At 37.7% G+C, this 23,827-nt stretch overlaps 1 protein-coding gene across 4 annotated transcripts in view; it reads left to right on the top strand.

Moving 5' to 3' along the window:
• The window catches only part of tpcn2 (two pore segment channel 2), a 95,907-nt gene that overhangs the window by 1,998 nt on the left and 70,082 nt on the right, over positions 1 to 23,827 (top strand). For all 4 annotated transcript variants that reach the window (XM_077711710.1, XM_077711711.1, XM_077711709.1 and 1 more), the window contains exons 2-8: positions 10,094 to 10,271; positions 10,357 to 10,473; positions 15,245 to 15,351; positions 20,642 to 20,714; positions 21,956 to 22,055; positions 22,161 to 22,226; positions 22,305 to 22,369. In XM_077711710.1, the coding sequence (XP_077567836.1) occupies positions 10,233 to 10,271; positions 10,357 to 10,473; positions 15,245 to 15,351; positions 20,642 to 20,714; positions 21,956 to 22,055; positions 22,161 to 22,226; positions 22,305 to 22,369 (567 nt within the window). In that variant the 5' untranslated portion in view covers positions 10,094 to 10,232. The remainder of the gene's footprint in view (positions 1 to 10,093; positions 10,272 to 10,356; positions 10,474 to 15,244; positions 15,352 to 20,641; positions 20,715 to 21,955; positions 22,056 to 22,160; positions 22,227 to 22,304; positions 22,370 to 23,827) is intronic.

The following is a 23,827-nucleotide window of genomic DNA, read 5'->3' as shown; positions in this document are numbered from 1 at the left end:
TATGGCTCGGGAGCGATATTATAGCTCTTTGGATGGGTGTATATGGCTCCCTGAACCTATGTGGTAAAATATGGAAACCGCTGGTGAGAGACCTAAGTCCTCCAATGGGAGCATCACGCCGGCACTGTGGCGCCGAAAGTATCTCTAGCGCCTTTTTAAATCATATTTTTTCTTCATTAGACTTTGATACGAATTGATTAGCAACAGTGAAATAATGTTCTCAAAAGAATTCAGAATTTTTTTTTACTTTCAAAGTGGTGAAATGAATAATAAATGCTCACATTTTCATGTATTTTTACTTTTAAATTTTGTGTATGGCTCTCGAGGAATAATGTTTAAAAATATGGATTGTTTATGGCTCTCTTCGTCAAAAAGGTTCCCGACCCCTGTTCTAATTGAATGGCACCCTCTAGTTGAATGGTACTATGGGGGAACGTTGGAAAAATAGAGCGGCTCTACTTCTGAACTTGAGAAGGTAGTCAGATGGCAAGCGCTTTCTTGCCTGGGAATTATACTGTTGTCATATTAGCGATGCCCCCAAGAAGCAATTGAATAAGCTCCATATTGAAGTGGCTGTGATTCCAGAAGGCTGTATCAAATTTATACAAGCCATCGAAGTCTACTGGAGCGCCCCTTTAAAGGCCAAAGTCCAACAGTTCTATGAGAACTGGATGTTGGACGACAAGAAGAGCTACACCAAATGAAAAATCTGTTTAATGAGTATACCGGTTGCAGTTTGAAAATCGTTTCGATGCCATTCTTTTAATGTCACATGGATCGTCATCCGTGCATATGCTGAGTCTGTGTAAATGTATCAACTGACTGGTTTTCTGCTAATCTGAGAGCTGCTGTGAATGCCAATATTTGAGCTCTGCACTGACTAAGAGCCTGAAATTATTTCTGCTTGGACTTCTTCAAAACCTGTTTCTGTAGATCGGGTTACAGCAGATCCAGATTGTAAGCCATCATTGCCTTTGAAGCAGCATCCGTCTGTAAAAAGAATCAAGTCAGGGTTGTCAAGAGGTGTCTTGTACAGTCCGGTTCGGGGGGATTTTTCTTTCGTAGTTCCTTCTACACAACAATTCGGTTCTACTTTTAGTAGACCTTCAGCCATGTTCACACCTTCATGAGTAAAGAGAATATGTGGTTGTGTTAAAATTGATTAAAAGTTTCTCTGTCTTTCTCCAGGCATGGTGAAAACTTGACTTGTGACTTATTGGACTGTACTGTGTGATATCTGCACAGTCAGTAGGTGATGTAGAACAATGTGAGATGTTTTCTGAATCACTCTGGCTAGGGCAGATGTAAAAGAAGCACACATTGGATGTGTCTGTTCATATTTTTCTAATGGAGTGGATGCATACAGACAAACTTGTCGACCTCCACCCTTCTGATAAAGGGCAGCAGAAACACTGCTGACCCTTTCAGACACATCAAGATAGAACATTCGACGGTAATCTGGAATTGGAAGAGCTAAAGCAATGGAAAGATGTTGCTTCAAGAAAATAAAGGATGTATCCGCTTCCGTGATCCAACAAAGAGTTTTGGGAACGTTTCGCATACCTTGAGCATTACCCATCTGCCGGAGTGGATGGGTGAGTTCAGCAAAATCAGGAATATGATGTCTGGAGTAGTTGCAAAGGCCAAGAAAAGCCAGCATGGATTTAACATTTGTTGGTTTAAGATGAGGGAGAATATCATCTGTGTGAGAGGGCGACACCCCAGTGCCATGGCGGGAAATCAGGCGACCGAGAAAGGAAACATGTGGTTGTGCAATCTGAAGCTTGGATTTGGTACACTTCAAACCAACAGAGGCCAAATGAGAAAGCAAAGACCAGGTGGCTTCAAGGCAACAGTTTTCAAATGGAGCAGCCAGCAAAAGGTCATCCACATATTGTACCAGGAGAAACCCAGGGGGCAGTACAAGTGGAGACATTAACTGGTGGAGATTGTCGATGAAAAGTCCAGTTGAAATAACAAAGCCTAGAGGCAGAAGATTTTTAAAAATAACCTACACCATTCCAAGTAAAAGTGAAAAACTCTTTCATCGAAGGATGGAGTGCTATGCAAAAGACAGCTTTAGCCAAGTCAATGCAACTGAAATGACTGGGGGCAGATGTAATTTTAGGGCAGACAAATGGACCCAGATCCTTCGCTGCGTGCTTAGGTGAGACCATCAAAGAGACATGTGGGTGCCAAGGAGGCATAGAAGGATCCGGAGGATCTGCCATCATGTACCACTTGAGTTATTCAGGTGTCAGAGACACCGAAAAGGCGACACTTGGTTTGTCTGCAAATAAATCTCCCATATCCAATTCCCATGTGTTGTTATTGACTGTCCGAAATGCCTCACCATAAATCTCATCTCCCAATCTGTCATTGTACTAAATGCAATGCATACAATCAGAAACCATATCATAAAATCTGAGGTTACGAACCCAAGGTGACCAGAGAGTTCAAAAGTGTTCAACTTTGAGCCAGCCACTGGAGTCAACATCAACTCCTGCCCAGTAGATGTCGGCTGCGGCGCACGCCACACGGTGTTGTTCAACAAGCGGAAACTGTGAGATGGCACTAGAGGCAGAGGCGGCAGAGCAGCAGTAGGTGTTACTATCCAGAAATTCAAGAATGACTGCTTCAGTGCTGCATTTGATGAGAGGGCACATGGCAGTGAGGCGATCTCTGCCCAAAAGATTGACTGGACAGTTAGCTGCAAACACAAAAGAATGCAAAAACGTGAAAAACACCGAACAGTCACTGGAGTTGTCAATTGCAGGCCAGTTTCTTCACCCTTGAATCCAACAAGTCAGACGCTCTTTCTGGTCAGAGAGCTATCAGGGGGCGGGGCCGTGACGGTAGAATGTCGAGCACCTGTGTTGACCATGAATGATAGAGATACTACTCCTCCCGTCAAGACCATCACAAGCTCCTGCAAGCCTAAACAAATGGATTCCGGGCACGTCATTGTGGAAATTGTCCACCAGAAGGAGGCATATACTGTTGATTTGGCATTGGGGGATATCCATGTGGTTCTCGAGGTTGTCGAGGAGGATAACCTGTCCCCCGTCTACTACCTTAGATAAACTGTTTCCCCTCCCTGATTGGATAATTTTTGATCTGGTGTTTTCTCCCAAGGCAGATGAGGAGGCTGCAGCCTCTGTTGACCGGGCCCTCACTGATTACACTCCAAAGACAGGTCGTGCTGGGAGACTGGACGTTTGGTCGACAGACGTTTGGTCTACGGACGTTTGGTCCCTGTACGTGTCCCTGTGTATATATATATATATATATATATATATATATATATATATATATATATATATATATATATATATATATATATATATATATATATATATATATATATATATATATATATATATATATATATATATATATATATATATATATATATATATATATATATATATATATAGAGAGAGAGAGAGAGAGAGAGAGAGAGAGAGAGAGAGAGATAGATAGATAGATAGATAGATAGATAGATAGATAGATAGATAGATAGATAGATAGATAGATAGATAGATAGATAGATAGATAGATAGATAGATAGATAGATAGATAGATAGATAGATAGATAGATAGATAGATAGATAGATAGATAGATAGATAGATAGATAGATAGATAGATAGATAGATAGATAGATAGATAGATAGATAGATAGATAGATAGATAGATAGATAGATAGATAGATAGATAGATAGATAGATAGATAGATAGATAGATAGATAGATAGATAGATAGATAGATAGATAGATAGATAGATAGATAGATAGATAGATAGATAGATAGATAGATAGATAGATAGATAGATAGATAGATAGATAGATAGATAGATAGATAGATAGATAGATAGATAGATAGATAGATAGATAGATAGATAGATAGATAGATAGATAGATAGATAGATAGATAGATAGATAGATAGATAGATAGATAGATAGATAGATAGATAGATAGATAGATAGATAGATAGATAGATAGATAGATAGATAGATAGATAGATAGATAGATAGATAGATAGATAGATAGATAGATAGATAGATAGATAGATAGATAGATAGATAGATAGATAGATAGATATAAATATATATATACGCATGCATAAGAATTAGTCTGCTTGCCGTAGTTGTGAAAGCTGTAGAGGATGGTGTACACTATTTTATTTCATCGTGATAACAATTTTAGTATTGGTCCATACATAAAGCGCACTGGATTATATGGTGCCCTGTCTATTTTGGAGAAAATTTGGGACTTTTAAGTGTGCCTTTTAGTCATGAAAATACGATATATTGAACTTAACTCATTTTAACCCAAGTTACTTATATTTAATTTTTGACATTTTCAGAACAATTCTTTAAAACGAGGAAACATCTGTACAGTGGTACCTTCGTGATTGTATCTGATACACACAGGCAGACATCTTATTCAATTATTTACATTTAATTTAATAGATTGTATCATGGATAAGGACCTTAAGGGAAGATACAGCAAAGCAACAAGACTTCCCCCTTGTCTTCAAGGTATCCTCTCGCACAGTATTTTACGTACGGCTTTAAGGCCATAAATCAAAACAATTACAAGGTTGTTGATTAATTCAACATGCGTAAGCAAAAACAACATCTGTAACTATAATAACAATCAAGGCATTTTATTAATAAAAGAACAAGAAACTAAAACCAACCCTCGTTTGGATTAAAACAATCACGCCTTCATTTGATCTAACAATGATATAACAATTACATAAAGAAGCCTGATGTGCGTCACGAGGTATGCACACTATACGAGTGTTATGGAAGTGGCAGATATCCCGAGCCCTTGCTGCCTCCCGATCAACAGCCCTCAGAGCCCGATACTGGGTGAGATGTAGGATAAACAATCCTTGGATAAGAAGTCCACGTGAGAGTGGACCAGACGGCTCTTTATGACCTCGAGCACTTCCCGAACAATAGGAAGAGTGATTTAACAAAGAAATGAATTACTACACATATATGTATAATAGTAATACAGAATAAACCCAACTTCCCCCGTTTTTATAATATGTATGTTATTAATCATTTCTTAGTAATCACAATTGGAAATGTCGGGTGACTGCGATTTTATCTGCCTACTCCTTACTCCCATGGCCGGACTGAAAAAGAAAAAACGTGATCATTTTCGTCCAATTCGTCCTCGGAATTACCGTACTCCTGGAGTTCACTACTTTCCCCGGTACGTTTCATAAGCAGAGATATAATTCGTATAATTTGGAATTTGTAGGGGCAATTGCAGTAGTTATAAGTCGGCTTAGCAAGGAGCGCAAACGGGATAAGACAACACCCACACCATGTCAAGGTAGTAGCAAATATGGCTACAGAAAAAACAACAGATATGGCCAAATACTTACATTTTCCAAAGGTCTTATCCCACCATTCTGTGAAGCGGATAATTCTACTCCAGAATGCTTTTTCATATTGTGGTTTTAGGGTCTGCAGGCCACTAATGGCCCTGGTTAGGGACCCACTGGGTGACGTATTGTTCGGTATGAAGGTGCAACATTGTTTTCCAAACATTTTGCACACACGCCCCCTTGCTCCGTGAGGAGCATCTCCACCGCTATGCGATCCTGGAACGCCATCAGACTGGTAGCTTCCCGTCACTCCTTTATGGCCACGAATCCCTGTTCAGTATAATTTCCAAGTTTTTGGACATTGTAATGCAGGTAATTTATCCCATCCACATTTTTGTTTGGGGACTCCCATCCTGCTGCGATCTGATTAGCGAGCTTATACTCATCTGGGACGCCCCGGGGATGCCAATCGCATCAATGTATATTGGATCTCCTTCCCTCCATGCCGCTCGACGTTGTCGGGAGGGATCCTTCACCACACCAGATTTATGAGCAGCCAATTGTATCTCCTCCACTGTAGATGGAAAAACAGACACCAGTAGGAGCAGTGAGACCAAAGCACCCAGTCCTGCTGCGTTTCGGAAGGAGTCGTATAATTTATCTCCACCACACCACCACCATAGGTCAGAACGTGGTATCAGGGGTGTAGTTTGTTTTAGAACGCCGGCACACCAAGTCTCATTTATCGCCCACAGCTTCAGATCATGCCCTGTAAGGTTTAAGCAGGTAAAATGATTAAACAGAGGAAAAATTGACTTCCCACTTACCGCGTAACAGAATAGACACTTTTTCAATATTTTTTCTGTACAAGTAGGACACATTTTTCATTTGTAAAAACACTTTTCCCAAAAGAATGGTGATTGAGGGAGTTGTTATATCCGATCGTATTTTCCCTTGTCTGGCAGTTTGTTCTAATCCTTTCTAAGATGGTTTTGTCTCAATTGAAACCCTTTCGCATATGGAGACATCAAACCCAATATAAAAGAGTTCCCTATTGTTTTATGGTATTGCTTGCTGAGCAATAATCTTTCCAATCAATATTGGTGTTTTCCGTATCTTATTAAGTCAGAAAGTTTATCTTACCCGTCCCCTCAATGTTTCAATTGAGACCACCCTTTTACAATAGTTCCACATAGTGCTTGCCCCTCTTCTTTCCACTCCATTACAGCAGCCAATTATCCCCCGTTTGGGAAATCCCTGTTTCAGAAATACATTTCACAAGTTAATATGTCAGTCCAAGCTTATATAGGGTTGTTTTCTCCAGTTGGAGAGAAAGGCGGAGGCGTTTCAATTGAGGATACACGTTCTTACGGGAGGGTAAAGCGAGCAACTTTCACATTTACATTTGATTAACATTACCGACTAAATCAAATTTCCAGACATGCATTCAAGATTGAAAATATATATTTGTACTCAACCCAAGCTTTCCAATCTTGACCAATTTCTGCAACAAGGCTTTTCCCAATTTTCATTTTGGGCTATTATGTACCACACATATTTCCCACCATAGATTGATCCCTTGTATGGCAACCGGGACGTTGCCAAGTCCAAATATATATTTTCAATCTCGAATGCATGTCTAGAAATTTGATTTAGTAGGTAATGTTAATCAAATGTGAATGTTGCTCGCTTTACCCTCCCGTAAGAAGGTGTATCCTCAATTGAAACGCCTCCGCCTTTCTCTCCAACTGGAGAAAACAACCCTACTGTGGAGAGGAATAGAATCACAATCATCATTCATCTCATTGCCCTAAAAGCAATAATTGTTTTCAACATGACTTTTCGTCTTTGTTTAGGGAGTTTTCCTCTTGAAACGTTTCAATTTAGACAACCTTCTTACTGTGGGAAAGGTGCATCCGTGTCCCCCTTTCAGTAACATGGACCCTCCCACTTTGCGTTGCTCCAATGTTTCTTCTTTATGCTGCGTATCAGCACCCAGTCTCCAGGAATCACCGTCACTTTGTCCGTTTCCTGTTGAGAAGCAAAATCTCCCTCTGATAGCTTAAATTTGGTGTGTTTTTTCTAAAGATTTCCTCATGTAGTCTGCTAGATTTGCCTCATCATCCAATTCTCATTGTGTCGTAAATATTAGCAATTTGTAAGGTCTACCAAACAGGACCCCATATAAGTCCACCAATTGTGGATGGTAGGCGCAATTATTTCGCGACGAAATATGAAACCTAGTGCCAATTTCAATTATTTTATTAACAAAATGGGTTCCATTATCACTATAGATAGTTTCTGGAATTCCATATTGTGGAATGATATTTTACTTAATTCAATAAAATCCATATGTATCTTTTGAAATGGATATGGAGCTTTAGAGAATTGCTCGCGTTTTGGCCGTACAGCCCCATTGAGGTTATGCCTAGCATAAGTCAAACATGCTATGCATATAGATTTAAACCATAAGCTTTGTAGTGTGTTGTAGCAAGGCCACCACCCTCCTTGTCAAGACATAGGACTTCCCTTGACTCAAGCTAAGCAAGCTAAGGTCCCAATTTGTTTGTTTTTTTACCAATCACTCACGCCATCCCCAAGGCCTATTGGCGATTTCAGAAATCAATTCCAAATTTCCAAATTATTTTCCACCTTGATATTTTATTCATAGAATATGTCTTGGTGGCCTGCCAATCAAAAAACACAAAAAGACAAATCATCATTCACGCTCACACTCCTAAACAGAAGAATTTAGAGTGTTCAACCAGTCCAGCATCCATAATTTCATTTTGTGGGAGTAAACTGGAGTACCCTGAGAAAATCCACAAATTCTCGAGGACGCCAGGAATACCCCACATTCCGGAAGGTCTGGATCCACCCTGCATTCATTAGTAGATCTTTGAACCATAAGGTTGATGTGCTAATCATCAGTCCTTTAATACACACACCCCCACTCTAGCATTTTAACTGTTTGTAAAAAAATACCTTCATGTTTCACATAAAGTTATACCCTTTTTAATGCTACCAGTTTAGCTGTTTGTTCCCAGAATTGAGGTGGCAATAGTTTCACCTCTAAGGTTTTTCTTTCCTTTAATTCACACTCAAATTATATTCACAACCGTCATGACCTAATGGCCCCCTATCAGTTTTTTTTGGAAAATCCCGATTCCCTCTAATAGCATGCCAATCACCTTTTAACGCGGCCATTCAAATTTGTTTCAACTCCATCCAGGCGATAAGATAATGTCCCCCATTTTTAAGACAAATTCCTCCACGCCAATTTTATGCGACATGACGCTGTCTACAGCCTTTATCACGTCGACTTGAGTCCAAATTCTATGAACCAAAATAACACGGGACTGCTCACTCCCCACAATAGGGTTGGCAACCTAGATCACCGTTATCAGTATGTTTGGCATTTTCAAATTCCGGTCGAATTTTGCCCATCCCATTTTATTCATCGACAACCCATCTACCTAAAGCGCCACACATAAAAGGCCCCACTAGAATTTTACCCCAGTCTTACGGAAATTATGCCCATCCTAAACCAATTATTTTATCTACAATTCACCTAATTATTTGGATGAATGCCATGAATTTTCTCATGCCACTATTGCATTGTTAATTTCCCGTCTGAGGTCATTAACAGCCAAATAACTCTCAATACCTAAAATATACTTTGCAAATCACCTCATGCGATGTTTACTTAAGACAAGTCATTTTCCATAGCTCCCTGTCACCAATATAAAAATATACAACAATTAAATTAGAGAAATCAACTTTTTGCTAGACATTTCCTAATTACAATTTTCAATGTTTAATTAAAGACCATCAAATTGTCACCGATATACCATAATATTGTAAATTTTTCCATCCTCGCCTTTTCTTATCCAGCCAACCTCCTGGATTAAAGTATTTTGAACAATCAAACTATTCAAAAATAGTATTAATATTATTTTATCCTCCACAATCTAGTTTCCTTTAACTAGGAGCCCTTTGAAATCCACAATTGCTCAAAAATGACTATTTTGCTCTATTCCCAAATCCAAAGCTTTTTACCAAATCAACCTTTTACTAAACAGATTTTCTATCACCTTAATATACATTTCTGTTTAAAACCCAAAAAATGAATGCGAAAGCATTCACAAAACCTTGCATTCCTTGCAGACCATGTATTGCTCTGAAAAGTCCAAACAGAAAACGCCATAAGCCACTAACTATGACATCCTCTCTTGCTGCGAAAGCAGCATTCTTATTTTCTGTTTACAAACCAGCGAGTCACCACTTGAAACGTCGCCTCTTTTTTCCTGTGCCCAAATACATTGCTTTTTAGGGAAGACAACCATTAAACAGTTAAATTAACCCCTCTTCTGATATCCAACTACATCACAATATTTTTCCAAGACCCCATATTCAGAATATGCTGCAAGCACAACAACATAGCAAAAACCCATTTTCTGCCCTCAAGTTTGCTTCAGCACCCCCAAGGCAATTAGTAGTTTCTTTGTCCAAAAATTACTGTAATGCTCAATGTTTTATTTATTATTTCAATCATTTCTCATTTGATCTGACCATGACCAAGTTGAGAAAAATAATTCACATTTCCTAAAGCACTTTTCTACCTTGTTTTTAATCATTTTTAACATATCCTATGTATGTATGTATTTTGTCTTTTGGCAGAGTCAAAATTATACCAGGTACTCATTAATTTATTTCTATGTATTTTAATATTTATATCCATGCAGGGGCTTAGGCCTGACCATTGCTGTGGTGCTGTTGCTGGCTTTTGTGGAGCACCCATCTTCCCTTTCTGTTACTTCAGACTCTCGATATCGCTCTTCACCCTGGGAACCTCCTTGTGGGCTGACCGAAAGCATTGAGATAATGTGTCTTATCATCTTTATTCTTGATCTTGCTGTTAAGGTATATCAATTCAAACATGTTTTGAAACAACATATAAAACAATACACAACATAAACCTGCATCTATTCTTCTGGTCGGTTATCAGAGCTATTTGATTGGCTGGAATGAATTCCGGAAGAACAAATGGCTGATTAGCTATACTATTGTCATCATAGTCTCCATCCTTGATTGGGTCTTGTCCATCAGCATGATCTGTGATGAGGTGAGAATTACAAACCACATACTTTGATATCGTGCCTTTACTGTGCAATCTTCTTAGTGTATCTTTTTTTAAAATTAATAACAACACCATATAAATAATTTCATCTAACATCATTTACTGAAAATGAGTAATATATATATATATATATATATATATATATATATATATATATATATATATATATATATATATATATATATATATATATATATATATATATATATATATATATATATATATATATATATATATATATATATATATATATATATATATATATATATATATATATATATATATATATATATATATATATATATATATATATATATATATATATATATATATATATATATATAATAAAAAATATATAAATACAATCAGACATAGGCATTGTCGTCATCATTGACTTGACAAAAAGCCTAATTGTCATCATACCCAGCTGCGTATGACGAAATTGGATAGTGCTTCTCCACAAGTTCGCCTTCCCAGGTAAGACCCATTAAATGACATATTCAGACTTGTTAGCACTCCGCCATGATGGAAACACCGCATCACCTCTTGAGCGCTATCAATCCGGCGACTGCAAGTTGCCACAGCGATGCCAACAAGAATAAAATGTATCACTTAGCTCTCACTGTCTTCTTACTTACCCTCCCTCAGTCAGCCTGTAGAAGGCAGATCCACGACCTTCCTGTTACCTCACTGCAAATTTATTCCATAGAAGAGATTTGTGTTGTCGTCTCGTGTTACTGCAGGTTCAGAGTCCTGATGGCTCTTGGGAAAAAGCTGTCCTTGAGCCTGTTTGTCCGTGTGCTTTGTAGGACCTGTAGCGTCTGCCAGATGGAAGCAACTGGAGCAGGCCGTGTCCAGGATGGTATGGGTCCCCAACAATAATCCCGGCTCTGCTGAGGTACCGGGGGTTGGCAATATCTTCCAGTGATGGCAGAGAGCAGCCGACGATCTTCTGGGCAGTGTTAATCACCCTCTGCATGGCTTTTTTGTCTGCTGCAGTGCTTCCAGCATACCACACTGTAACGCAGTATGCCAGGATGCTCTCCACAGTGGCTCTGTAGAAGGTTGCCAGAAGCTTGGTGTCCAATTTGTTCCTCCTCAGTACCCTGAGAAAGTGGAGTAGTTTCTGGGCCTTCTTCACTACCACTGTGGTGTTTGTAGACCAGGAGAGCCTATCCGTGACATAGACTCCCAGGAATTTGAAGGACTGGACCCTGTCTACACATACTCCGTTTATGAGGAAGGGGGCCAGGTCTGTGCTGAGCTTGCGAAAGTCCAGGATTATTTCTTTAGTCTTCATGGTATTTAGTGTAAGATTGTTCACCGAGCACCAAAGAGACAGTTTGTCGACCTCATCTCTGTAAGCCGACTCATCCCCGCCTGAGATGATCAAGCCGGCGAGGACGCCCGCTGGACTGGCCCCTCCCTCGTCTCTTCACAGGCTGGCGCGGATGCCCCCCGGACGGTTATAAAGGTTCCCACCCACCTCATTATCGCTTTTTATGGAGACTCGGCATTAAGACGTCTAGAATCCGTCCCATAGAGGGGAGATACTGTCAGTAGCGGCCATTTGTCCCTCCAGGCTTGCCGTAAAGGCAGAGCAGCTGGAATCATTCTGTTGATTACTTCCTGAGTTTGTATTTAAACACCAATTAGTTATAGTATCATTGTCGGATCGTTCCTGCAAACTCTTGCATATTCCTGGATGTCAATGTGTTGGTTCAATAGCCATGCAGCAACACTACCTTTGTCTTCAATACCACTGGTTCTCCTGTTTCCATTTTGGTTTCGTGTTCTGTTTCACAAGTCCTTGTTGTTTTGTAAAATCCCTTCTAAGTTATTGAAGTTGTTGCTTTGAAGCCTCTCCCCTGCTTACCCGCGACTGGGTCCAAATCCATTCCTGATGTGTTATGGTCGCGCCGCGAGAAGGGTGAAGATTCAACCGACAATCACCAAAAAGTGAATCTGCCAAGAATTAGAAGCTGCTGGAAAACAGGTTTCAGTGTCCACAGTCAAGCGTGTTTTGCATCTCCATGGACTGAGAGGCTGCCAAAACAAAAATTGAGCTGTTTGGCCACAATGCCCTGCAATATGTTTGGAGGAGAAAAGGTGAGGCCTTTAACTCCAAGCACACCATGGCTACGTTCAAGTATGGTGGTGGTAGTATTATGCCGTGGGGCTGTTTTGCTGCCATTGGAACTGTTGCAGAAGAAGAAGGAGGATTACCTTCAAATTCTTCAAGATAACTTAAGTCATCAGCCCGAAGATTGGGTCTTGGGCGTAGTTGGGTGTTCCAACAGGACAATGACCCCAAACACATCAAAAGTGGTAATTGAATGGCTAAATCAAACTAGAAATAAGGTTTTTCGAATGGCCTCCCCAAATTCCTGACTTAAACCCCATTGACAATTTGTGAACAATGCTGAAGAAACAAGTCTATGTCAGAGAGCCAACAAGTTTAACTGAACTGCACCAATTCTGTCAAGAGGAGTGGTCAACGATTCAACCAGAATGTTATGATCAGGGAAGAAGGATGATAGGTCTGAAAATACAACTTCAGGAGCAGGTCAAGAAAGAGTGAGATCAATTTAAATTAGGAAATAGGTTTATTACGGAAACTGCAAAGTGGAGAGTGACAGCTCTAAGAGAGTCCTGTTCAGCGCGATGTTCTTGCAACTCTAGTCGAATGACCAGTGAGTGTGTCTTAAATACAGGCAAAACTGACAGTTGTCACTAGGACTTTGGACAGATACGTTTCAGTCATTTGCAGGGCAAAAAGTAATTGATCAGTGTCGGACAGTTGAGTATTTGTCCTGACATGTCAACCCAATCACAAGACTAAGATTGATTATTCAGACAGACAGTTGGATGTTTATGCTGACATGTCAGTCATTAACTTATTAACTACGATGCTGTTATACTTACAAAAACGAATAGAATATGAACAAGTATTTGCAAAGAGACTTTGTCTAATCTTACAGAGGACCCCAAAGCAGGCAAGGGCTGAGAGTCTGGTCTTTTCGAATCATTAATAGAATTGTCCAAGAGACAGGCAAGCACAAGAGGAGATAGCATAGGCGAGTCGTTAGTAGTAGAAGCAAGGTCGGTAGCCTTGAAGTCCGTCGTGAAGTCCAGCGTGGAGGGTACAAGGACAAAGGCGAAGTCGTTGTCCATGGTCCGTGATCCGTGATCCGTGGTCCGTGATCCGTGGTCCGTGATCCGTGGTCCGTGGTCCGTGATCCTTGGTCGTGGGGCAAAGCGTGGTCGGAATCCTGGGTGCAAAACAAGAGGTCGTAGATCAACAAGCCAGGCAAGGGGTAAACTCGAGAGGGGGACCTAACAGTGAACTGATAAGACGATCCAGCAGCAAGGTCAAGTTCCTGGTGGCCTTTGCTGGCTAATGACTCGCACCTAGCATCACTCTGGCATTTGGGGCTGGACCTGTGATAGGGTGACAGGCACAACCAGCCACCCGTCTGGTCTGAGGCCTGACACAGAAGCTTGCCAGAAGCTTGTGGATGGCTACCAAAAGCGCCTAACTGAAGTGAAAATGTCCAAGGTACATATTACCAAATATTAGCGCTGCTGTATGTATATTTTTGACCCAGCAGATTTCATCACTTTTTTTTTCTGTTCACCCATAATAAAGTCATAAAAGAACCAAACTTCATGATTTTTTTTTGTGACAAAGAAGTATCTGTTCCAATCACTCTTTCAGAGAAAAATCAGAGTTGTGAAAATAACTGGAAACTCAAGAGAGCCATGACATGATGTTCTTCACAAGTTCTGCACACACAGTGGGGCAAATAAGGACTTAGTCAACCACCAATTGTGCAAGTTGTCCTTTTTGAAAAGATTTCAGAGGCCAAATACTTATTTTCCACCTTGATTTGAAAATACATTCTTTAAAAATCAAACAATGTGATCTTCTGTTGTTTTTTCCACAGTCCGTCTCTCATGGTTGAGGTAAACCCATGTTGACAATTACAGGCCTCTCTAGTCTTTTCAAGTATGATAACTTGCACAATTGGTTGATTAAATACTTATTTGCCCCACTGTATGTATATATTCTGTATTAAACGCATACAGAGGGCATGCGTTCTTTATTGAATTACTGTCGTATGTCATTGTCCGAGTCATTGTTGTGGGACTCCATATATCTTGATTTGTCAAACTTGTTTTTTCTAATGGGCACGCAAGGCATCATCGATCAGGAGTCCCAGTGACACGTGAGAAAAAACACCCAGTCTTGTCAAGTGCCCCATTCTTTTTAGCGAACATTTGAGATGTTTGAGGGTGCCTTATATTTGTGAAAATGTAGTATACTATTCTTTAGGTACCTAAAAATTTGGGACAGTTATCTTAAAGGTTTTAAGTAAATTAGAGATAAAATACACACTAGCACACTTGTTCTGTGTCAGCTATACACAGCTCTCAGAGACTTTGGAACAGACTTGACATTATTGTATATTCGGGGTGACTGTCATATGAGCAGGTGTCATTTGTGGATGAAATGTTTGAAATGCAATGGCTCTTATAAACTGACGATAATGGAATATTTGTTATGAAATAATTGTTGCAAGTGGTTGACTTTTAGAGAAAATTGTGCACATCAGGAGATCCTTACTCATTTGGTCAAGTAAAACAGTACAGGCTGTGTATTTTTTAATGATTTTCCAATTTTTATTCACAGGTCATTTTCTGATTTCTTCTCATTATCTTTTTAAATACCCCATTAAAAATTACCTCATTTCAGAAATTGAGAGTTCGACGCCTTTTTCGACCATTCTTCCTTTTGCAACAATCGTCCTTGATGAAAAAAACACTGAAATGCATCAAGAGAACTCTGCCAGAGATTGCCAGGTACTTGGTTTCCCTCACTTATAAAGAGTACATTTTTGCCTTTATCTAGTCTTTCAACATTGACCAAAAAAAAAAAAATCTGACCAAAAAAATGCTTACAACATACTAAGGGTTGATAACATTTGCTTCAGATATTGTTTCTGAAATTATGTGCCATTGTACAATCAAAGCCGCCATGAAGCTATTTTATCCCTCGGTCCACACTATTGTGCCAGGGGAAATTGTCTGCTAGGTAGTCATAAATTTTAAATAAGGGAGTAAAAAGTTGTAATGTTACGACAATTATTCCATTATACAAGCTTCACTCGCCTGATGAGTTATCACCTTTGTGTGATGGTGTGTGTTTCCCAAAGATCCTTGGAGCTATGTTGTTTAGGGGCTTCTGCCTATGATAGGGCCACCCATGGCAAACATGTCCAAGGTGAGGACCACACAAATCATGACTCAGAAGACCTTTAAACTGTTTTTGACTTTGTGGTCATGTCATCGGCCATGCGGCCACATGTCTTGAGAGTACTCTGGTAAAGAGAGGAGCGGTGGTGAGTTGGCTCTGATGTGGGGGAGGATGCCATTGTGGCCCGGCAAACGCAAACGTTTTCTGAGGGTCTGCTGTAAACGCACGGCAGAGTCCCCCTTCATGTACAGTGGGGCAATTAAGTGTTTAGTCAACCACCAATTGTGCAAGTTATCCTACTCGAAAAGATTAGAGAGGCTGGTAATTGTCAACATGGGCAAACCTCAACGATGAGAGACAGAATGTGGGAAAAAAACTGAAAATCACATTTTTAGATTTAAAAAAACAATTATTTGCAAATCGTGGTGGAAAATAAGTGTTTGGTCAATACCAAAAGTTCATTTCAATTCTTTGTTATATACACTTTGTTGGCAATAACGGAGGCCAAACATTTTCTGTCACTTTTCACAAGCTTTTCACACACTATTGCTGGTATGTTGGCCCATTCAGTTATGTTTTGGGGCTGCCTTTGGGCAACATGGACTTTTAACTCCCTCCACAGATTTTCTATGGCCTTTAGATCTGGAGACCAATAGTTATTCCCATATGCACGCACGAATAAAACAGACATTTGACTCATAAGCGGTGTCTTGCAAGAGAGAATCGATCCTGACTCGTCCTAGATCATTCTGCCGTCAGCCGCCTCTCTCGCATTTTATTTACATGAAGTTTTACAACATGCATCTCAGTTCTCAAAAGAATTAAAGGTCTGCAGGATCTTCCCGAGAGAGCTTGTGTGAGCCAGTCATGAAGAAGTCCATGTTTCTCATAACAATTGAAAGACCACCGTATCTTCCCAAGGGAGTTTGATGTGAACCACTTTCCGATGTCGAGTTTCTCAAAATTATTGAAAGTCCTCCGGATCCCAAGGGAGCTCGATGTTTCGGTGTGAACAATAGTTTTGAGAAATCCAGCTGCATGGGGATAGTGAACTTCCCGTTGTCTCGATCTTTACCAGAATTCACCTTACTTGCATATCTGGCCTGAGAAAGGAAGAACAAAATCATTTTTGTTCAACTCATTTTAATAATTTGCATAATCCTGGACATCAATATTATTAACAGTAGGCTGTCTAATAAGAAGTACTGTCAAAGTTTTAGACAAAACAGCCATTTATATCACCTCAGTGAATGCCAATTTTTTTATATTTGCCGAAGGCCTTATCCCACCAGTCTACCAGAAGGTGGACAGTTTCATTCCAGAGTGCCTCTTTGTTTGCAGGCCTTCAATGGCTCTTGTTAGGGACCCATTGCAACATTTATGCAAACATTGCATACACCGCCTGCTCCATCAAGAGCACATAAACTGTCAGAAGCATATCAACTGCTTTGCGGTCCTGGAAAGTCATGAGACTGGTGGCTGCCACCTGTTCCTTCATTGCGAATCCAATTTCTTTTTTGGACATTGTACTGGATGTTGTTCACACTATTCAGATATTTTATTTGGCGTAACCCAAAGATAAATAGACTCCTGCTGTAATATTTGTTCATATTGTAATTGGGTTAAGAACCAGAGTTTAATCCTACAATAGTAATATCAAAAATGAAAGAGCTACAGTAAAATAAATGAGTAAAATATGTCATATTCTTCAATGTGAACCACTTTCAGAAGTCGATGTTTCTGAAAACGATTGAAAGTCCTCCGGATCCCAAGGGAGCTCAATGTTTCGGTGTGAACAATAGTTTTGAGAAGTCCAGCAGCAGGGGGGGTGACCTTCCCATTGTTTATCATGGTTGCAAGCAGATGTACTAAAAAGGACTTTTTTTAATGTTAATAAATTAAATAAAGCTTCATTGCAAGCTAATACATAATAATGTAACATAAATAAACCTAAATAAAGCAAAGCAAATATATAATAATATAAGATTAATAACCCTAACAGTTCTTTTTATCATTCTTTCGCCACGGGGTGAGAACTTGCATGGAGCCCCAGATTGTGGGAGATTATTAGTGATCTTGTAGGTCTTCCATTTTCTAATAATTGCTCCCACAGTTAATTTCTTTACACTAAGCGTTTACCTATTGTAGATTCAGTCTTTCCAGCCTGGTGCAGGTCTACAATTTTATCCCTGGTGTCCTGCGACAACTCTTTGGTCTTGGCCATAGTGGAGTTTGGAGTGTGAGAGACTGAGGTTGTGGACAGGTGTATATTTTACCGATAATGAGTTAAAACAGATGTTATTAATACATGCTCCAAGTGGAAACCTCCTTAGAAATTACACCTCTTTGACAGCCAGAAATCTTGCTTCTTTGTGGGTGACCAAATACTTATTTTTAAAAATGTGATATTCAGTTTTTTTTTTACACATTCTGTCTCTCTAGGTTGAGGTTTAACCATGTTGACAATTACAGGCCTCTCTAATCTTGATGAGGGCCGCTGTGTGTACAGATTTTTGTTCCAACCAATCCAACACAGACAGTATAACTACCTTATTTACTCGCATATAAGCCACTTATGTCGGACAACAAAAGGATGACTGAATTGATGGTATGGCGTATATGTGTATAAAAACATGACATCCATGAATCTGCTGGTTGACAGCGCCATGACAGGATGACATCATGGCACAATGGCGGCCGTGACATCATGGCGCAAGACAATGCGGCCGATAGAGTAATTTATTTCAAAATAGAGAAAAAGTAAACAGAAAGAAAACGCTAAATGCATTTTTTTAACGTCTATGAATGAAATTCAATAAAAAAATGTACCTTATTTACTCACATATGAGCCGGTTTTGAAATGCAAAAAAACTAAGTTGATGGCCCCATGACACGATGACATTGCTAGAAAATAGCGTTGTGACATCATGCATACCTGTCAACCTCTGCCGATAACTGCCCTTATAAATGATTATTATTCCCCGTACAAACCCCCAAAAAACGTACAAACACCGTACGACGCATGTTTACTCGCGGTGACTCGTTTCTTACTAGGTGGCTCCTCCATGCTTGCTTCCACGATATTTATTCTATGTATATCTACGCATGCGCATGTCATCCTTTATCGATATTGCCATACGCACCGCTAAAAAATAAATACCATTGAGGATAATTTTTGCTGGTATACCGTGACAATAGTAACGATCGATGACAGTAGTGTCGTTGGCTACCAGCCTACGAGTTTATCTGGATTTTAGCCAAAGCGGTCTTGTTGAGATCGGTTTTCATAAATACCGGATGATGATATGTCTTAAAAAGCTGTCTGACAGCTGCAATGAACAGGCTACGGCACATATGCAAGTGGGCTCCATCGTTTATGCTGTTATGGATATATTAACAGTGATATACTTGTGCAAAGCTATCACAGTGGCAATGAGGATTGGATTGGATTGAATGGGGTCCCTTTCAATCCGGTAGGGATTGTCAGTTTCAGTTCGCGGAAACTAAGGTGTTACACGGAGGTAAAGGGACTTTGCAAACTAGCATTAGTAAGAGTTGCTAAGGTAATGGCGGCGATGAACCATGGCCAGGTTCATTGGAAATCTCGGCGAGTACAAGGATGGTCAAGAAAAATTTGAGTCCTACTTGAAGATGTTTGAGCAATGGATGATTATAAACGAAGTGGAGGACGTAAACACGCCAACGTTTTCCTGTCGGTAATAGGTGCAGAAGCTCATGGTCTGCTAAAAAACCTCTGCATTCCAGAGAAGCCAGGTTGTCTCTCATATGATGTGCTAATCGGAAAATTATCCTCACATTACAAACCGAAACCGCTGGTGATCGCGAAGTGATTCAAATTTAAAAATGGAATCAGAAATAAAACAAGTCTGTGTCAGATTATGTTGTGGCGTTAAAGCAGCTATCCACCCAGTGTGAATTTGGTCCTTATGTATAAATGTATATACACGTGTATATACATGTATATACATGTATATGCACATGTTAATACTTGTATATACACATGTAAATACATATATATATATATATATATATATATATATATATATATATATATATATATATATATATATATATATATATATATATATATATATATATATATATATATATATATATATATATATATATATATATATATATATATATATATATATATATATATATATATATATATATATATATATATATATATATATATATATATATATATATATATATATATATATATATATATATATATATATATATATATATATATATATATATATATATATATATATATATATATATATATATATATATATATATATATATATATATATATATATATATATATATATATATATATATATATATATATATATATATATATATATATATATCTATCTATCTATCTATCTATATATATATATATATATATATATATATATATATATATATATATATATATATATATATATATATATATATATATATATATATATATATATATATATATATATATATATATATATATATATATATATATATATATATATATATATATATATATATATATATATATATATATATATATATATATATATATATATATATATATATATATATATATATATATATATATATATATATATATATATATATATATATATATATATATATATATATATATATATGATTGATTGAGCACTCGCACCAGACATTTTATTCTGTAAAACAATAATAAGTGTTATTGAGTTGTTTGGAACTAAAAATAAAACAGACAAACTATAACGTACATTTGTTATACATTCTTTTTAAATAATTGTGGTAAGTGTATTGTACAGTACCAAAAAACTCTTTCTAACAGCCTTCTCTTGTTTGTTGTTTCTGCAGTGTCATTTTGCTGTTGGCACTTCACCTCTGCCTCTTTACTATGATTGGTATGTTGTTGTTCCCTAAAACTGAGGTTAGTTCTTGTAGGTATGATTAGCTAAACCCTTTACTGACTTCCACCTGTGTATTGAATGAAACAGCATAGAAAATTGTTAGATATCACTAAACAGACAACTCGCCTTTTAAGATAAATGATGTTGACTTAGTTGGAGAACTACATTGGTTTTTGTTTTCTCTTTTGTCAATTATTAACAAATTCTGTTGACTATGTTCAATCAACTCCAAAACTTAATTTCAGCTCCATTTCAAAAAATTTAGAAAGTTCGAATGTTATAATTATTTAGAAAACTAGTTTTTTTAAAGCATAATTTTCTCATTTGCAAGCGTTAACCACCTCCAATATATACATATACATATATATATATATATATATATATATATATATATATATATATATATATATATATATATATATATATATACATATACATATACATATACATACATATATATATATATATATATATATATATATATATATATATATATATATATATATATATATATATATATATATATATATATATATATATATATATATATATATATATATATATATATATATATATATATATATATATATATATATATATATATATATATATATATATATATATATATATATATATATATATATATATATATATATATATATATATATATATATATATATATATATATATATATATATATATATATATATATATATATATATATATATATATATATATATATATATTTATACATAGCCCCCCCTGCTTGCTTCACGCTAAATTAGGGTTCGGTGAATGCCCATATGAAACTGGTGGGGTTCGGTAGCACCAATAAGATTAAGAACTACTGCACTAGACAAACACACACCTTGTACAATTTTAGACAGCGCCGTCATCACAATTGTCCATCAGCCAAGTTTTAAGATGATCAGCCAAGTTTTAAGATGATTGGCAAAGACATTCAGAGACGGGAGTTCATGTATGTTAATTGGTGTTGAGTTCCAGCTATCAGTGGCATGGACGGAGAAGGTGCTTTGGCTGACAGAACTTTTTTTGAAGGGAACCACAGTGTACAGTCACCTCTAGAGCCAGCCCTTGTTGATGTGTTGGAAATTTTTTGTACGAAATCTTGCAGTGGAGGAGGGGCTTTGGTTGTTTCCTTTTAGTTGTTTCTTGTGTCTTGATTCCTCTAAACCAATGAGTCACATATTGACATGCCACATTAAGTACTCCCTTTGTTCCCTGCTGTGGTTGTGTTCAGGATCCACTTAAGAATGAAGAATGGAAAGTATATTTTCGAAACCTGCCCACTTCTCTGACTTCCCTGCTGGTGCTGCTTACGACAGCAAACAATCCAGATGGTACAGCAGTTAGAGATGATATACAAGACTGTGAACTACATTATCTATTTTTTTGTATGGTTAATTACCTTGTATTTAATTATGTACTAATGTTCTTTAATACAGTGATGATTCCTGCTTACTCCCTAAACAGAGGATATGCCATTTTCTTTGTCTCTTTCAGCGTAATTGGTAAGAGTTTACCTTTGTCACTGTCAGTGAAAATATTATTTTTTATTTTCTAAAATTATCTCCTTTGTTTCCTACCAGGAACTTATTTCCTAATGAACCTAATGACAGCAATTATCTACAACCAGTTCAGGGGATATTTGCTTGTAAGTCGCACACATTACTTCGAGATTTATTACTGGGGATTGACAAAACATTTCTTGTCCTTGCAATCAACAAAATATCTCTATGCATGTGATTTAACCAGACATACCTTCTCGTGGTTAAATGTTCACCCTCTTCAAAATCTGTTTTTCCATTTACTTTTTTCCACTCTCCCCTTATTTGTTGGCACGCAAGCTCACAAATGGAAGTGCAGTATTTGTATATGTTGACGAAACGGTGGAAGAGGGATTACTAAATGTAAATATTTGCTGCACGCCAGAGGGAGTAACAGGTGACAAACCCAGGGAACATTTTCAAATGATTATTCAGGCAGCACTGGCAAAAGTATACTGGATATGGGCTATATCTGACCCAGTGCTTCAGGCCGTCCACAAATAAGAAAAGTACATCCTTGCACAAATTCCTTAAGCTACAAGTTTGTTGGTGAATGAAGGTTTTATGTCCAGAACTTTGGGATCAATGATGAAAAACACATCACAGGTAATTTGTTAGGCGACGGAGAATCTGATAATTCCTGTGGCCCCAGATGGGACTAGGATAAAGATTATGTGCAAAAATTATAAGATCTCAAGACAAAGAGAAGTTATCGTCGGTCCACATGATATGCAGCAGATGTCGAAGATCAGCGGAAGTTAGAATGATTTAAAGCAACACATGTGATAGGTTCATTAATAATTACCCTTCTGATATAATTATCAATCACTGCAGGCAGACATCTTATTCAATTATTGACATTTAATTAAATAGATTGCATCTCTGATAACCTTATAAGAGGATATACATCAAGACTTCCTCCTTATCTCCAAAGTATCTCCTCGAACAATCATTTGTCGTACGGCTTTAAAGCCACGAATCAAAACAATTACAAGGTTATATATTAATCCAACATCCATAAGCAAAAACAACATCTGTAACTATAATAACAATTAAGGTATTTAACAATGATAAACAGAGGAAACTAAAAACAAAATTCATTTGAATTAAAACAATCACACCTTCATTTGACAACAATTAAATAAAGAAGCGCAAAGTACGTCACGATGTAGGAACACTATGCGAGTGTTCCTGGAAGTGATAGATATCTATCTGATAGTAGCAAGAGTCCTTGACGACCTTTGCTGCAAACCCAGATCAACAATCCTCGGAGCCCGACACTGGGTGAGATGCCAGATAAACAGTCCTTGTGAGAGAACTAGATGACTGGTTACGACCCCCAGCACTCTTCCAACAATTGGAAGAATGATTTAACAAAGAAATTATTAAATACACACATATATATACAGTGATCCCTCGCTTATCGCGGTTAATGGGGACCGGACCCCACCGCATTAGCTGCATATCCGCGAAGTAGGCGGGCGCCATCAAAAACGCTTATGGAAACGTATAACACGTGCACAAAACCACCACCAGGCTAATATGCTGTTCATTCAGGTGTTATA

Source organism: Stigmatopora nigra, unplaced genomic scaffold, assembly GCF_051989575.1.
Source record: "Stigmatopora nigra isolate UIUO_SnigA unplaced genomic scaffold, RoL_Snig_1.1 HiC_scaffold_27, whole genome shotgun sequence".
Lineage (NCBI taxonomy): Eukaryota > Metazoa > Chordata > Actinopteri > Syngnathiformes > Syngnathidae > Stigmatopora > Stigmatopora nigra.
This window is presented reverse-complemented; position numbering and strand designations above follow the sequence as displayed.